This window comes from Zingiber officinale, chromosome 3A, assembly GCF_018446385.1.
Source record: "Zingiber officinale cultivar Zhangliang chromosome 3A, Zo_v1.1, whole genome shotgun sequence".
Classification (NCBI taxonomy): domain Eukaryota; kingdom Viridiplantae; phylum Streptophyta; class Magnoliopsida; order Zingiberales; family Zingiberaceae; genus Zingiber; species Zingiber officinale.
Window position 1 is genome coordinate 91762006 of NC_055990.1, and position 18171 is coordinate 91780176.

The 18171-nt window shown below is 41.1% G+C and overlaps 1 protein-coding gene across 1 annotated transcript; it reads left to right on the plus strand.

The window, feature by feature from the left end:
• Window positions 1–16780: 16780 nt before the first annotated feature.
• Window positions 16781–17832, plus strand: LOC122053888. Its single transcript, XM_042615800.1, has 2 exons — window positions 16781–17188; window positions 17321–17832. The coding sequence occupies exons 1-2, from the start codon at window positions 17037–17039 to the stop codon at window positions 17679–17681; spliced, it is 513 nt and encodes a 170-aa protein (XP_042471734.1). The 5' UTR covers window positions 16781–17036; the 3' UTR covers window positions 17682–17832.
• The last annotated feature ends 339 nt before the right edge of the window (window positions 17833–18171 follow it).

The window sequence follows — 18171 nt, forward strand, 5'->3', positions numbered from 1 at the left end:
GCAAGACTATAAAAAGAAGTAGGTGGTGGCGCCTAAAACCTAACTTTCTATTTTTCATAATTCCATGATTCTCTTCTCTCCTCCTAGGGCTAGCAGCACATATCCTTCTCCTTTTGGCCAGCGACCCTCATCTCCCATCTTCCTCCTTGGTGGTCGGCGCCACCTTCACCTCCACCTAGGGTCGGCGCCCCTCCCCTCATCGTTGAGGGTCCGCGCCCCTCCTTGCTAGATCACTTGGTGGCCAGTGGATTGGAGAAGAGGAAGAAGTTGAAAAGAGGAAGAAGAGGAAAAAGAAGAGAAGGAAGAAGATTAGAAGGTGCCCCATCCTAGAGCCTCCTTTTGTAGTCGACGGTTTGGAAATCGAGAAGAGAAGGAGGGTGGTATTGTCTTGGTAGATCATCGCCCACACGACGTCCAAGAAGAGGAGAGGAATACGACAGAAGATCAAGAGGTCTTTAGCTACAAAGAAAAGGTACAACTAGTTCATTAATTCCGCTGCGTATCTAGTTTTGTTTTCTTTATATCGATCTTGAATACCAACACAAGAGGCCAGCGATCTTGTACTTCGATCAAGGTGTGCTTTGATCATTCAAGAACTTTCTTGATTGATCGAACACGTATTTGATCGAATATGCGGGTTGCTAGGAAAAATTCTGTTCTTGTACAATTTTTTTGTACAGTGAAATTTAAATAGAATGGAATTCTAGCACCTTCAGGAAGTAATATTTGTGGGCCCCTTGATTAGTATAACGGAAAAATGTATGGTCATGCTCAAATGAGTCAATATGAGATATTGAGCTTATTTGTTTTGAGTCTGTCTACTTATAGATCAAAAAACACAAAGATTGATAAGAGGATGGCATGCTCTATATTTAATTGATCAATCTAGATATCAATGATAGAAGGACTGAGTCATATAAGATAATAGCCATGAAAAGGTTAAGCCGGATCTTGACATTCTTGCCACTTGGGTAGCAATGATGCATTGCTACTTATGTATCTAAAATATTGATTTGGATACATTGTCAATGTTATGAGAGCCTATTGGGTCACACACAAAGAACATGTTGGTTTGGAGATGGGTATTTTAGTTTGACTAAAATACTAAGGATCATAAGAATAATGGATTAATCCAAAGTGTTGGTGTCATCTTTGTGGTGATTGACGCTAGTGCTAGTGTGAGATTGTTAGTATTACCCCTAAAAGCCAATTATGAGATGATTAGACTTGTTGGGGTACTCATTGAGTTAGTCTCAAATGAATCCACTTATTGGATTAAGTCCAATCTGAATTAGACACATTGGATTAATGGGTTAGACTCATTAGGTTATTAGAGTAATAGTTAATCCAATATAATAATCCAACCCGATAAGAGGAATACAAAGAGATAAAAACTCTTGGTATTCGTTGAATGAATATAAATAGGTTTTTGATTGAATTTTTCATTATGATGAAAAAAAGAAACTCTTCATCTTCTCTTTCTTCCTCCTCTTCTTCCTCTTGTGCGAATTTTTGCTCTTGGTCGAACCTTCTAAGTGGCTAGCACCACAAAGTTGGTTATTCTCCAAATTGTGAGTTCATGTAACGGATAGAACGTGTTCGTGTGGATACCGTAGAGGCATGACCACTTGATTGCACTGAGATCTGCATCCAAAGAAAAGTTACTATCGGGATTATGAAGGGCACACAACAAATATATAAATCTCATCAAACTTAGTATATGTGTGTTTTCTCCTTTGTATGGATCTTCTAGAGAGGATCTAGTTAAATTTTTTGCTGCACTTTTTGCGTGTTTAGCGCGCTAGATCCCTACACTCAATGCAATCCAAGATCTTGATCGAGTTTGTGGCAAGATTTCTCCTCCGACAAGGAAGATTGTGCTAGCTGAAGTTTGTCAGGGATTAATCCATTGGTGGATAGGGATCATCTACCTTATGAACAGTTGTGGAATAGGAGCTATATCTCGGAGCCATGTTAAACAAATGTGTAGTGTAGTTTGATTTCTTTTCTTTGTAGTCTTTAGATTAACTTTCTTTATATTGTTTGTATTTCTGCTACGCAATTAACCTTGTAGGAAGTTAACAATTTAGGGTAAATGACTATTAAACACCCCCCCCCCCCCCCCTTCTAGCCAAGCCATGATCCCCAATAGGAAGCTCTCTTCAACACCTTAGAAAAGGGTAAACTCCTATCGGCCGAGCGGGAGATGAATCGAGAGAGTGTCGTAATGCTCCCGAGCAGTCGTTGCGCTTCCATGAGATTGTGGGGAGGCGACATATTCTAGAGCACCTAGACTTTTTCAGGGTTTACCTTGATTCCTAGCTCAATAACTATGTACTCGAGAAACTTCTGCTCTTGACCCCCAATGGACACTTATTGAGGTTAAGTTTGAGCTCGAACTACCTAGGCATACAATGTAAAATACTAGAAAAATGACGATTATTAATAAAGGAATTTTCTGGAATTTTTGGACATTTTTCGGGAATTTTTCGGAGCTCGTATGGACGAGTTAACGGGGATAAAAACGGGGCCGGAAAAGCCTGTTTAGGCTACCCGATTTAAGCGAGGAAAAGATTATATTGATATATATCATTTTTTCCTTTTTATTTCTTTATTTCTTTTCCTTTGCTTTTGCCGCACGAACCCGAGCCTCTTCTTCCTTTTCTCCCCGACGTCGCCGTACCTCTCCTTGCCCTAACCGCAGGTCCGGCGGTTTCTTCCTCGCCGGCCACCCACTTCTTCTTCATCTCCTTCTAGTTTCTTCTTCTCACTACCTCTTGCGGTGCCCTAGCCGAGCACATCGACGCCACTGCCGACACACCGCAAGCGAGTCTGTGCCCCAGTGTTGGCGCCACCGTGGACCACTCGGTGCCCTAGCCACCCGGCGCCGCCCGACCACCTTCTTCTCTTCTCCTTTCCTCTGCCCTCGGGCCCGAGCACTACCGACGCAGAAGTTCGCTGTGCCCTAGATTTGCAGCGCTGCTAGCCACCGAGACTCCCTCTCTTCTCCTCTGGTCCGACAAGCCACCGCCGGACACCCTTGCTCTCGGCCTTATCACGGTGATCAGTAGCCACTGCCTACACCCGACCCTCTCCTTGTTGCCACTCTAGGTCACGGATTTGGTGGGGTTTTTGTGCTTTGAGGGGTGTTTCTAATTGCCGGCAGCCTTCAAATCAGCATCATCAGTGGCTTTGGATCAAGAACAGAGGATTGGAGATTGAGGTATGTGTAGGGTGATTGATACCTGATGTGTAGTAAGTTTGATACCAATTGGTTAAGTTGAATTAGGCTTATGTGTAGGTATTTGATCTTGGTTGTGGATCATAGTATCATTTTGAATTCATGATCATATGTAGGTTTTTGATTACATGATCATGTGTAGCATTGAATTAGGGTTATGTTTAAATTGAATTAGATAATTAATCCTTTATGTAGATCATGATTGGATTTGATTATTTTAGATGGATGATCATGTGCAGGTTTGATTGAAGGTTTAATTAGATAAGTTGGATTGTGGTGATTAGGGTTTTGTCCTAATTCAGTTTTGGGAATTTTATTTAGCTATTTCATTTGGATTTAGCTAAATAAAATATATATACTGTTTTGACGCAGGACTCTGATTCGAGACGGGCGTCTCGACTTGGATTTTTCTATTTTCGGAGGCGGGTACTTTTGACTTATTGTCTTTGATATGCTTAGTAATGAAAATAATATATTGCATTAATTGTGTTTCCTATCTGTTTCGGTTAATCACTGCCCAACACATGTTACCTGTTTGATTGATTGTTTGATTTCATTTCGTATTGATCTTGTACCGATCTATCATGCTCATGGGTAGTGATATAACCATGTTTTACCATGTCAGGACCTAGGTTTGATACCTTATTTGATCAGTATACCTTGATATGATTTATTCACTATGGTGCCCATTGTTATATGTCCAGAGGTTGGTTTAGTATATTACCATGCTTAGTGACATGCACCATTTGCATGATCGCATGCTGTGCGATAGATTGCTCCATTATTGTTGAGCACTTTGCCAGTTTTCATCACTGTTCGGTGCTCCGTTGTGACGCTCATGGGTAGCGTGACACAGCGTAGTAGCACGTCAGTTTGACTCTTCCGGTGCTCCGTTGATCCGCTCAGGGGTAGTGTGACGCAGCGTGTAGCACGTTAGAGATTCCTCCCTGTCATAGAGTACCGGGAGATGAGAGTATTGCGCTCCCCCATTTATGATTTGGGGTAGGAGTATGTATGTACTCCGACAGCATCCCGTCCACTCGATCACTCATTAGGAGTAGTGTTGCTGAGTGCACGGTTGTCACAGCCCTACCCACTTGGTCCCACTTTTGTTGTGAGTTGGCTGACTGGCGTCAGGGGTGACCATGACATTGGCATCATATGCATGATGCATTTATTGTTTGTGATTGTGATTGTTGCATTTATATGCTGCATATTGTTTGGATACCTATGTTTGACATGCATACAGGTCTTCTATACCTTTCGGACTGTTTGTCCTTATACCGGGTCCTGGTTAGTACAGATTCTCTCCTGTCTTCTTCGGTTTGCATTTACCTTTATTTTTATCAGGAGACTGTACGCATGATTAGTGCTAGGTGTTATTTCTTTACTTTGCATATCAATTGTACCTGCTGAGTGTTGGACTCACCCCGCCTCCATTGTGTTGATACTGTCAGGAGGGAGTTCCAGTCGCTAGTCCCCACAGCACGTAGTGCTAGATCTCTGCAGACCTCGATGGTTTATATATCGTTTAGTTTTGTTTTGCATTTATTGATTATGTGTGGACTTGGTTTGTTTGGATACTTGGTTGTTGTATGGATTTTTGTGATGATGATGGATTTCTATTCGATGTGTTTTTTTTTTTTACTACGTGCATGCCTGGACGGCAGAAGAGGTGAGTTCGTCGGTTTTGAGCTTTACGAGTGTAGTTGAGTAGGGTGGTTTTTGAGTCAGAGTATTATTACTGCGTGGTTGTGTCAGCCAGAGGCTGAATATATATATAAACTGCGTGGTGATTGATTTTATTTATTGTTATGATTCCAACCGCCTGTGGCTGAGTATTTAGTGCTTGTAGAAAATTTTTGATTGTCCGCCGTACAGGGGAGATGCTGCAGAAATTTTCTCGGACAGGGACTCTTCTGGGGGCGTGACAATTTAGTGGTATCAGAGGACAGGTATACGATCTTTTGTTTTCATATTTTTGATGTTTGGGATAACCTGATACCAATTTATTTACTTGGTATCAGAGCGCTAAGTTTGGCGATACTTGTTGGATTTTTGTATTTTGGATTTTCGAGATTTATCTGATACCAATTTATTAGTATCAGAGCAGGTTATGGATACATGCTTTTGGTATTCTGGAGATTTATCGGATACCTGTTGTTGGTATTCTGGGTATTTGGTTAGCCAGGTTTGCGAGTCAAACTGGGCATTTATTCTGGATTTATACGGATTTCTGTTGTGGTTATATTCGGATTTCCGTTTCGGATTTATTTGGATTTCCGACGATTTTCTCGTTCGGAATTTTGAGGTCAGATGTTGGGGACTGGACAGCGACGGAACATCTCCAGACGACATATAGGTATGATGTTTAATTTGATAGTTATGACATGTATTAGCACTTTATCTTTAGTACCTGTCTGGTTGTTGAAGCCCATATTACATATGATGGGTTAACCACTGATCTTGGTCGACCCTAATAAAGATCAAGGATTATAGTCTCTGGTGATTTTATATATCTTAACACCAGTAGTTTTAGCTTCTGTTACTACTATTAGGAGATGGAGGCACATATCAGCCTCTGCTATTGTTAGCTGGGTAATGGATGATACCTGTATATTCCTGTGGACTTAGCCAGTAGAGTTTTTATACTCGTATCTTTTGGATATTAGGGTATCCGATACGATGAAAATTGGTCATTGGAGAGTTATCATGTTTGATCATTGTTGAGAATGATTTGAGGTTGAGGGATATTGGGAGATCAGATATTGTGATGTGTTGATTTTTAATGAATTATGAGAGTAAATGTTATGTGGATAACTATTTTGATGATCTATTATTTGGGTTGTTGTTGATGGTGACATAGTGAGTGTCATGTATGATATTCACATGTTTGATGTTTATAGTTGGTGATCAGATTATAAATCGGGTGTTAGAGAGTTTATGGTTTAGTGTACCTATGAATTTTAATAAATCTGGTTAGTTGTGGTTAGATAACAGGATGATAAAATTGATATTTGCTTCCTCTGATATTGGACTATGTGGATAAATAATGATTTGATGTTTTGAATGTTAACTTGCTTTCATGGGGAATAGAGACTAATTCATCTGATATTATGTGGGCTGATATTTTTGAGGATAAAAATGAGAGTGTCTTGATGTTCTTGAAATCTGATTTTATCTTTTGGGTCGTACACATTTATACATATGATTATTATGGGTTTCTAGTAGATTATACCTGAGTGGTTAGACATACATGTCTGATTATTTATTGGAGGTATTTGTCAATTAAAAACTATGTTGTGGAATGTGCACATATGTTTGAGTATTTTATTGGATGTATCTTATCGATTAATCTGAGTTATGATATGTGCGGATGTGTTCGGTGTAATATTTGAGGTATCTTGTTTAATATATGATTGTTCTGAGTGTATACTCGTGTCGATTATGATTTGTTGGAAGTAATACATTGATTATACTCTGGGCATAGATGTATATATGTCATGTGAGTGTTGTTGAGGAGTATTGTTGATTTTACTTATGTTGATATATGCACACGGGTTCGGTATGCATTGTTGGAGGTATCACGATGATTTATACCTATGTTGTGAGTATGTTTGGTGTTACTAATTGGAGGATTATGTCGATCATACATATGTTGTGTGTGCTTCTGTGACAGATGTATAGTGGGTAGCATCATGATGATTCTACCTATGTTAAATGTAGGATGTGGAGTATCTACATTATATCATTTGTTGGATTAACTCATCAACTAATTCTCCTATCAGTGGATGACCCACTAGGATGCTGATAGAGTTGATGATGGATTTGATTAGTTTACTAGGTTGTTATAGCCTAGGCTAACCACAGTGATTTGTGGTAGAGAGATCTTGTACATTCTCTAGCTAGATAGTTAGGTTCCTTGGGGTACTTATGTATTATTTTGTGGTGGAGAGTTGCTCCCACATATTACGGATTGCTTGTAGCGAAGCATTGCCCCTATATTTATTGCGATACATATTTCAGATTATTTGTAGTGGAGTGTTACTCCTACATATTGAGGATTTCTGTGGTAGAGCGTTGCTCCCACATATGTGGTATTTTCTGTGATGGAGCGTTGCTCTCACACTGGAGGATCTATGCTTAGATGTTTTATATCGTTGGTGATCATTTTCAGACTTATTGTCAGGGATCTTATGGTTAGAAATGTCTGTGATATGGACATTATGGGTCATGATTTTACCACTAGGGTTAGGGAAACCTTAGATGTTTTCAGAGACTTGATGATTTTGGTATTCCCAGGATGTTTGGATCGGTTTCCATTGTCTTTGTTGACGGTGTTGTGATCTATTTCGGATCCACGGTGAGTTACGCACTTTATCTTTGCATAGTTCTGGAGATGTTTCGATGAAAACGTCTATATGTGAAGTTCAGTAGTGTGTATTTTGGTTGTCTTCTGTGAGATGTTTGAGACACACGGTCACCAGTAGGAGTATACCGTGGTTTCACAGGTGATTGAGGTTGTTACCGTTGGAAGTAGACGGAGTCTATAGAAGAGGCTCGCAACTTCCTTTGTTTGACTCGATATTTCCGGAGATACGTTGAGGGTTTCTCTTGGATAGCTATGTCACTGACACGTCTGACCTGAAAAGGCGTGAAGTTCACTTGGACTAAGGATGACAAAACCAACTTCTAGGAGTTGAAGCGGAGACTAGTGTCGGCTCCGATTTTGGTTTTATCTTCTGGAGAGGACGGATATGTCCTCTGCACCGACGCATCTATTCAGGGTTTGAGCGCTGTTCTGATGCAGCACGATATGGTAGTCTCCTATCCTTCTCGTCGATTGAAGGAACATGAGAAGAACTACCCTGTACATGATCTGGAGCAAGTCGTCATTATTTTTGCCATGAAGATTTGGCGATATTATTTATATGGCGTTACATTTGAGATTCTCACTGACCATAAGTCTCAAATATCTGTTTACTTGGAAGGAACTTAATCTCCGACGGAGAAGATGGATGGAGTCCTGAAGGATTATGATTGTACCATTAGCTATCACCCGGGGAGAGCTAATGTGGTTGCCGATGCGCTTAGCAGGAAGTCCGGAGGGACTTTAGCTTGCCACCGAGTTGTGGTCACAGACTTGATTTAAGGTTCCTCCGATTTGGGCCTTGAGGGGTAAGGACAGACAGATCAGGGTACTCTGGTTACCATGGGTGCTCAGTCGTTGATCAGGACGAGGATACGAGAGCCCTAGGCTGCTGATCAATATTTGCAATTTATTTGCAGCCAGATAGCTTCCGGGCAGCAGACCGAGTTTACACGAGACGAGGAGGGTGTTATACACTGCCGAGGCAGATTATGCGTACCTCAGTCTCCTCCGGTCCTACAGGAGCTACTTCAGGAGGCTCATCGCTCTCGATTTGCGATTCATCCAGGTGGGACCCGTATTTATCGAGACTTGAGACGTTCCTACTGGTGGAACGGCATGAAGAAAGACATCGCGGATTTCGTAGCTAGATGTCTTGTCTGTTAGCAGGTGAAGGCTGAGCACCAGACCTGCAGGTTTACTTCAGCGGATACCTATTCCTGAGTGGAAGTGGGATCACATTACCATGGATTTTGTGGTAGGTTTGCCGAGGACACGACGAGGCCATGACGCGATTTGGGTAATCGTTGATCGATTAATCAAATCCGCGCATTTCTTAGCGATCCGGAGGACTGATTCCCTGGATCGATTAGCAGATTTGTACTGCCGAGAGATCATCAGATTACATGGTGTTCCTTTGAGTATCATTTCAGATAGAGATCCACGGTTTACGTCTCGTTTCTGGCAGAGTCTGCAGCAGGCCTTGGGCACACAACTACGTTTCAGTACAGCTTTCCATCCTCAGACTGATGGACAGTCAGAGCGGACTATTCAGACTCTTGAGGATCTGCTGAGGTCTTGTGTTATGGATTTTGGAGGCAATTGAGAGGACCATCTGCCGTTGGTTGAGTTTACCTACAACAACAGCTTTCATTCGGCTATCCAGATGACACCGTTTGAAGCGTTGTATGGTAGACCTTGTCGGACACCCACTCTCTGGGATGAGGTTGGAGAGGCCCAGCTGTTGGGACCTCATAGAGCTCAGCAGGACGCAGAGTTAGTTCGTACTATCAGACGAAGGATGTCAGAGGCGCAGGACCGCCAGAAGACTTATGCTGATCGGAGACGCAGACCACTAGAGTTCTCTGTTGGCGACCATCTATTTCTACGAGTTTCACCTACGAAAGGGGTGAAGAGATTTGGCCTCAGAGGTAAGCTAGCTCCGCGGTACATTGGTCCTTTCGAGATCTTGGAGAGGATCGGAGCGGTAGCTTACAGACTGACACTACCACCGTCCCTGTCAGGCGTGCACGATGTATTCCACGTATCGATGCTGAGGAGATACGTGCCCGATCCGACGCATGTGCTGACAGATATTCCAGTTCCCCTTCAGCCTGATGCTACCTATGAGGAGGTTCCGGTACGGATTCTCGACCGGAAAGAGCGTCAGTTGCGGAACAAGACTATCCGGCTGATTAAAGTCGGATGGCAGCATCATTCGGATGAGGAGGCTACTTGGGAGCTCGAGGATACGATCCGAGTTCGATATCCCCATCTTTTCACTTGAGGTATGTGATTTATGTACCGTTCAACATTTATACTCTATATCTGTTGTCTGTACTTGCTGATGGTAGATAACGAAATTTGGGGACCAAATTTTTATTAGTGGGGAAGAATGTAAAATACTAGAAAAATGACGATTATTAATAAAGGAATTTTCCGGAATTTTTGGACATTTTTCGGGAATTTTTCGGAGCTCGTATTGACGAGTTAACGGGGATAAAAACGGGGCCCGGAAAAGCCTGTTTAGGCTACCCGATTTAAGCGAGGAAAAGATTATATTGATATATATATCATTTTTTCCTTTTTATTTCTTTATTTCTTTTCCTTTGCTTTTGCCGCACGAACCCGAGCCTCTTATTCCTTTTCTCCCCGACGTCGCCGTGCCTCTCCTTGCCCTAACCGCAGGTCCGGCGGTTTCTTCCTCGCCGGCCACCCACTTCTTCTTCATCTCCTTCTAGTTTCTTCTTCTCACTACCTCTTGCGGTGCCCTAGCCGAGCACATCGACGCCACTGCCGACACACCGCAAGCGCGTCTGTGCCCCAGTGCCGGCGCCACCGTGGACCACTCGGTGCCCTAGCCACCCGGCGCCGCCCGACCACCTTCTTCTCTTCTCCTTTCCTCTGCCCTCGGGCCCGAGCACTGCCGACGCAGAAGTTCGCTGTGCCCTAGATTTGCAGCGCTGCCAGCCACCGAGACTCCCTCTCTTCTCCTCTGGTCCGACAAGCCACCGCCGGACACCCTTGCTCTCGGCCTTATCACGGTGATCAGTAGCCACTGCCTACAGCCGACCCTCTCCTTGTTGCCACTCTAGGTCACGGATTTGGTGGGGTTTTTGTGCTTTGAGGGGTGTTTCTAATTACCGGCAGCCTTCAAATCAGCATCATCAGTGGCTTTGGATCAAGAACAGAGGATTGGAGATTGAGGTATGTGTAGGGTGATTGATACCTGATGTGTAGTAAGTTTGATACCAATTGGTTAAGTTGAATTAGGCTTATGTGTAGGTATTTGATCTTGGTTGTGGATCATAGTATCATTTTGAATTCATGATCATATGTAGGTTTTTGATTACATGATCATGTGTAGCATTGAATTAGGGTTATGTTTAAATTGAATTAGATAATTAATCCTTTATGTAGATCATGATTGGATTTGATTATTTTAGATGGATGATCATGTGCAGGTTTGATTGAAGGTTTAATTAGATAAGTTGGATTGTGGTGATTAGGGTTTTGTCCTAATTCAGTTTTGGGAATTTTATTTAGCTATTTCATTTGGATTTAGCTAAATAAAATATATATACTGTTTTGACGCAGGACTCTGATTCGAGACGGGCGTCTCGACTTGGATTTGCTAGATTGGACATTTCTATTTTCGGAGGCGGGTACTTTTGACTTATTGTCTTTGATATGCTTAGTAATGAAAATAATATGTTGCATTAATTGTGTTTCCTATCTGTTTTGGTTAATCACTGCCCAACACATGTTACCTGTTTGATTGATTGTTTGATTTCATTTCGTATTGATCTTGTACCGATCTATCATGCTCATGGGTAGTGATATAACCATGTTTTACCATGTCAGGACCTAGGTTTGATACCTTATTTGATCAGTATACCTTGATATGATTTATTCACTATGGTGCCCATTGTTATATGTCCAGAGGTTGGTTTAGTATATTACCATGCTTAGTGACATGCACCATTTGCATGATCGCATGCTGTGCGATAGATTGCTCCATTATTGTTGAGCACTTTGCGGTTTTCATCCTGTTCGGTGCTCCGTTGTGGCCTCATGGGTAGCGTGACCGCGTAAGTAGACGTCGGTTTGACTCTTCGGTGCTCCGTTGATCCGCTCGGGGTAGTGTGTGACGTGTAGCGTTAGAGATTCCTCCCGTCATAAGTCTGGGAGATGAGAGTATTGCGCTCCCCATTTATGATTTGGGGTAGGAGTATGTATGTACTCCGACAGCATCCCGTCCACTCGATCACTCATCAGGAGTAGTGTTGCTGAGTGCACGGTTGTCACAGCCCTACCCACTTGGTCCCACTTTTGTTGTGAGTTGGCTGACTGGCGTCAGGGGTGACCATGACATTGGCATCATATGCATGATGCATTTATTGTTTGTGATTGTGATTGTTGCATTTATATGCTGCATATTGTTTGGATACCTATGTTTGACATGCATACAGGTCTTCTATACCTTTCGGACTGTTTGTCCTTATACCGGGTCCTGGTTAGTACAGATTCTCTCCTGTCTTCTTCGGTTTGCATTTACCTTTATTTTTATCAGGAGACTGTACGCATGATTAGTGCTAGGTGTTATTTCTTTACTTTGCATATCAATTGTACCTGCTGAGTGTTGACTCACCCCGCCTCCATTGTTGATATATTTCAGAATGTTGCTGTCAGGAGGGAGTTCCAGTCGCTAGTCCCCACAGCACGTAGTGCTAGATCTCTGCAGACCTCGATGGTTTATATATCGTTTAGTTTTGTTTTGCATTTATTGATTATGTGTGGACTTGGTTTGTTTGGATACTTGGTTGTTGTATGGATTTTTGTGATGATGATGGATTTCTATTCGATGTGTTTTTTTTTTTACTACGTGCATGCCTGGACGGCAGAAGAGGTGAGTTCGTCGGTTTTGAGCTTTACGAGTGTAGTTGAGTAGGGTGGTTTTTGAGTCAGAGTATTATTACTGCGTGGTTGTGTCAGCCAGAGGCTGAATATATATATAAACTGCGTGGTGATTGATTTTATTTATTGTTATGATTCCAGCCGCCTGTGGCTGAGTATTTAGTGCTTGTAGAAAATTTTTGATTGTCCGCCGTACAGGGGAGATGCTGTCGAAATTTTCTCAGACAGGGACTCTTTTGGGGGCGTGACATACAATATGTTTCTTCAATATCTATGATCAAGGTCTCAGATTGAACAAACTTGATCAAAATGTCATCCATATATACCTTGATATTCCTCCCAATTTGGTATTTAAAGATCTAGTCAATAAGTCATTGATAAGTTGCCCCTGTATTCTTTAACCCAAATGACATGATAGTATGACAAAATATTCTGTTAGCGGTGATGAAATTGACCTTTTCTTGATCTTCATATGCCAAGGGGATTTTTATGGTAGCCTTGATAGGCATCTAGCATGCAAATGAGCTTGCAGTCAAAAGTTGAATCTACTACTAGCTAATCAATGCAGGGAGAGGGTAACAATCCTTTGGGCAAATCTTATTAAGGTCGCGAAAGTCTATACAGACCCTCCACTTGTCGCCCGACTTAGACACTAGTACTATATTGGTGAGCCAAGTGAGGAATTGAACCTCCAATATGTGGTCGACTTTCATTAACTTGTCGATTTTGGCCTGAATCACTTGGTCCTGCTCTTGAGAGAAATTTCATTTCTTCTGTCAAACTGACCAAACATCTAGGTGTGTGTTCAACCGATGAACCATCATAGTCAGGGAGACACCTGTGACATCCTCAATGACCAAGGGAAAATGTCATGGTTGTGCGAGAGACATGCAACTAACTTTTGTTTAGCCCCGAAGGGAGATTGATGGCTACTCGGGTGACTTTGTCTGGCTGGTCGGGATAAACTTGCACATTTTCATGGTCCTCCATCAGTCGGGATTTTGGCGCATCCTGGACTGCTTTGACAACAATATCTTGAGTTCGGCAAGTCTTACGCTAGTTGGTTTGAATTACATCCACGTAGCATTTTCTCATCACCGATTGATCACCTTTCACCTCCCCGACTCAGCTTCCTGCCAGAAACTTGATTTTCTGATGGAATGGTAGTTCGAGCTCAAACTTGATTTTCTGATGTATTGGTAGTTCGATCTTCTTCCTTGGTATGCGAGAATCATGCTTATAACGAGAGTGAATACAGATTTTGCATTCACTCAGTTCATTGTCTTCATTTCAAAATATCATGTACTTGTTTATACAATAATCAATCTTCTCTATAGGCAAACCTAAACTTCTAATCAATTTCTTCGTACTGTAGAAGCTATCAATCATTATGTTATCAGTAGGGAGCAACTATGATATCAATTAACATATGTCATCATAACATCTTTCTAAAAATGATGTTCTTCTTTCATATTCAATAACCTTGCAATAGCTGATAATTGAGAATGCCCAGAAGGAATACCTTCCCACACTTCTCTTTCACTATCCTTTAACATTCCATATAATTGTTGGTATTCAGGTGTTAGTTTTTCATCTATATTGGAATAATCAACTACATTCATCACATCGTGAACCATTAACTACATTGTAATATCATTAGTTGATGATTCTCCAATAACAGTTATGCAAGTTGATGAACTACCAGAATGTCCAATTGGTTCATACAAATAAGGTCTTCTTGACAGTACCAAATGTAGTAATTTGGTACAAAACTATTTCTACATATATGTACTTTCACAATATCCTCATCACAGAAAGCTCTATTTCTACATTTGGAATGATTACACGGATATCGTAACTCAGCACCATTCATATATTCTGAATGACTCTTAACAAAGTTCATAAATTGTTCAACTTCAACAATAAAATCATCCCTAATAAATCCATTATCTCATCAATTATACATCCAAGTTTTGTTTATATACATTATCACCTAATGAAAATATAATTTCATACAATTTGTTACAAAGTACATGAGTTGCTAAAACTCTTAAATTAAGAATTAAATATTATTTAGATGTAAATATACCAACACTAAAATAATAAAAATGACTATATGATGTTATGCATATAAATTCATCCGTGTAAAATAGTATATAAATATTGTTTAATAAATTATATCTGAAAATGTGTAGTCTAATCGGAGAAGAGCAGCAAATAGAGTATACTACAAAATTTTAAAAAATAACTAAAATCAATCACAAACAATGACAAGCTTGGATAAATTCATGGCAAGACCAACAACTGTCGGCCAAGCCGACAGTCGTGGCCAACACATAGCGGTTGGTCATGCTGCCAGCCACAGCCAACAACTGCTGGCAACCCAACCTATGTGTTGGCGAACGACAAAGAAGCTAGTCGAGTGTTGGCGACCGACACAGCGACTAGCAGAGTGCTAGCGGCCGGCACAGCAGCCATCCGAGTGTTGGTGGCCAGCACAGCAGCCAGCCGAGTGTTAGCGGCTGGCACAGTGGGTAGCCGAGTGATGGTGGCCTCACGGCCTCCAACCAGGTGCTGGTGGCCGGTACAGTCACCAATCAAGTGTTGGCGACCGGCATAGCTGCCAACCGCATGCTAGCGGCCGGCACAACGACCAACTAGGTCCTAGTGACCGGCATAGACACAAGTAGTATGTTGGCAGCCGACACAGCCGTTAGCCACGTGCTAGCCGCCAGCAACCGGCCATTACATGCTACACTGGTCGTCAGTCGTTGCTGGTGTCAAGAAGAGGGAGAGAGAGGGCAGGGAGATTTACTAGAGAATCGCCAAAGTGCTAGAGATTTGAGGAGAAGAAGCCCAAGCCACATGTAAGCATGAGGAAAGGAAATGGGGCGGTGCCCTAATTTTAATTGGAATTATCGACGGAATAAGATTTCGTCGATAGTTCGTCGGAGATTACCGACGGAATAACAATTCCGTCGATAATTGTATTTGATATTACTGATAGAATAGCAATTCTATTGGTAACCCTAAGTTATGCTGACGAAAAACAAATTCTATCTATTATTACCGATGGAATGTGATTTCCGTCTAGAATTTGTTTGATATTACTGACTGAAGAAACATTCCGTCGATAACCCTAAGCAGCCTAATAGAATTTATGTCAGAAATTTCATCGATAATCCTAATTATTTTTGTTGGATCAATATCCAACCGACATAGAGATTTATTCAAACAATCACTTCAATAATTTACTTCCCGTAGACGTTGTTTTGACCTAACAAGGCAAAAGCAGTATGGTAATCATCAATCTCGTGTGCGAGTTCGACCTCTAAATGATTTTCACTATTCATTTTTGAATTTTTTTTATAGGCAATTAATAGAAAAAATCAATTTTTTAATTTTAGGTGGCGATATTAAAGTTAATTAGTTTTCACATGATCGATCTGGTCTCAATAAAAAATTTATCGACTATCTGGATAAATTGGAAACTGTTAGCACATCACCTATCAGTCCAATGTTCTTAAATCAAATGTCCATTAAAAAAAAATTCATTTATTCATTCATCAAGACTAAAATTCAATTCTTAAATACCTAAGAAATATTTAAGAAACTAAGAAGACTTACTGTCATTGCCTCATAGTGACAAAAATTATTTTCATGATGTCTATGTGTACATGATTGAAATTTTTAGTTGGAATCAATGTTATAATTTTCAATTTCTCCTCAATTGATTAATTGATTGTGATTCCAGATAAAAACAACAAAAGAGTGTCACTAAATTTTTGATCAAATATAAGAATAAAGTAAAGATAATATTTAATTCATCCATAATTATGAATGAGATATGATGAATAATTTATAGTAAATTTGAGGAGTTGTATTTAGACCTATTGAATTTTCTTCAACATTAATGTTGTGTTATGTGAAAGATTTGATAATGCTTTCATTTCTAGTAAGTTGAAAAGGAATATAACTCTAATTTCTCCAAAAATGATAAGATCGTTAGTACAAGGAGAAAAGATGATCCATATGAGCTGTGTTTTCTCTCTTTTTTTAATAATATTGAGACGCCTTTCAGCATCCAATAGAACATGCTGAGAAATAGACGAAAAGACATTCAAACAATCACTTCAAAAACTTTCTTCCCGTTGACCGTTGTTTTGACCTAAAAAAAGAAAGCGGTATGGTAATCAATCCTGTGTGCGGTTTCAACCTCTAAATGATTAAATCTCCGGGGTGCAAAATGAAATTTGTTTCTCCACTTCATCATATATCCTTCACTCCTCACCCATTATCTCTTCCCTTTCTTTCCCTCTTTCCCTCCCCGCCGATGAGCCACTTCCCGCTCACCGCCCGCCGGAGACTACCTTCTCCGCCCACTCGCCCATTTTATGCCAACCTCGCCGCCGCCACAGGCCGGGCATCACAGGAGTCACCGACGACGGCGGAGAGGTGAAAAAAAGAAAGAAGCAAATATATATCTATTGATTGGAGGAATAGGAGACGATGTCGACGTCGACGGAGAGCTCCTCCATCGGGGCCGCCTCCTCCGGCATCTCCTCCGCCGGCGAATTGGAAGAGGAGGAGGAGGTGGAGAGCCATAAGGAGGAGAATCCTCTTGCCTGTTTCCAATCCTTCGAAGAATCTCTTCCTATCAAGTAATATATGCTCCCTTAACCTCTAAGTCAAGTGCTCAATTATGTAATAAAAATAACTAACTGGATCTAACTGTAAAATGCTCCGAAATTTACATTATCTAATTCAACACCTCAAATTGAACAAAATTGCAGGAGGGGCATTTCCAGCTTCTTCTCGGGGAAATCGAAGTCGTTTCTGAGCCTATCGGAGGCGGCCATGGCCACCGCCACCGCGGGGGACCTTCTAAAGCCCGAGCACGGCTTGAACAAGCGCCGGAGGATTCTCTCCGTCAGCAGGATTAGGAGGAGAGGAGCTTCCTGCATCTCTCTTGTGGCTACTTGTCCGCCATTAATGGAGGAAGAAGAAAAACCAGAAGAAGAAGAAGAGAGCGGAAGTAGCTTCGCGAGCTCTTCTTCTTCTTCTTCCTTGATCGCTGCTGATTCAAAACCAATTGATAAGAAGGCGTTTAGATCTCCGAGATGCTTCTCCCTTTCAGATCCCCAACGCGCTTAGGGTTCTTGATAAAAATTATTATTATTATTTTGTTATTTTTCTTCCTTTTTACCTTGATCGAGAGAATCTATTGTGAAAGGGCCTGCGTCGAAGCCCCTTCATTTTAGATTTTTTCGGTTTTCTTCCCCCTCTCTGTAATTACAGTAGTTGATAAAATTGGGATTTTGTTTTGGTTAAATATCAAAACACTCAAAATTTAGAAGAAAAACTAGAGGTAAAAGTTTAGCATAATTATTAGTAAGCAGAACCATTTAAAAGTTCCAAGGTCACTTCACTGATTTTTAAAACTTCAAAGGGTGGTCACTTCACTGATTTTTAAAACTTCAAAGGGGTGGTTTTTTAAAAAAGAGAGAATTGAATGCTCACTGAATTGTTGAAATTTCATCTACCACCTCTTTTTTGAAAAAATAAGAATTTACCTCCCATAATTTATTGTGCCCTTAATTATTATCATTGGTTCTAATAGATAAAATTCTAGAAAAGCTATCAA

What these genes read in the sequence shown, in the direction of transcription:
- LOC122053888 (XM_042615800.1), top strand. Translation starts at nt 17,037, where the DNA reads ATGTCGACGTCGACGGAGAGCTCCTCCATCGGGGCCGCCTCCTCCGGC. An exon ending in GAAGAATCTCTTCCTATCAA is followed by an intron (nt 17,189 to 17,320) that starts GTAATATATGCT and finishes ACAAAATTGCAG; the next exon opens with GAGGGGCATTTCCAGCTTCT.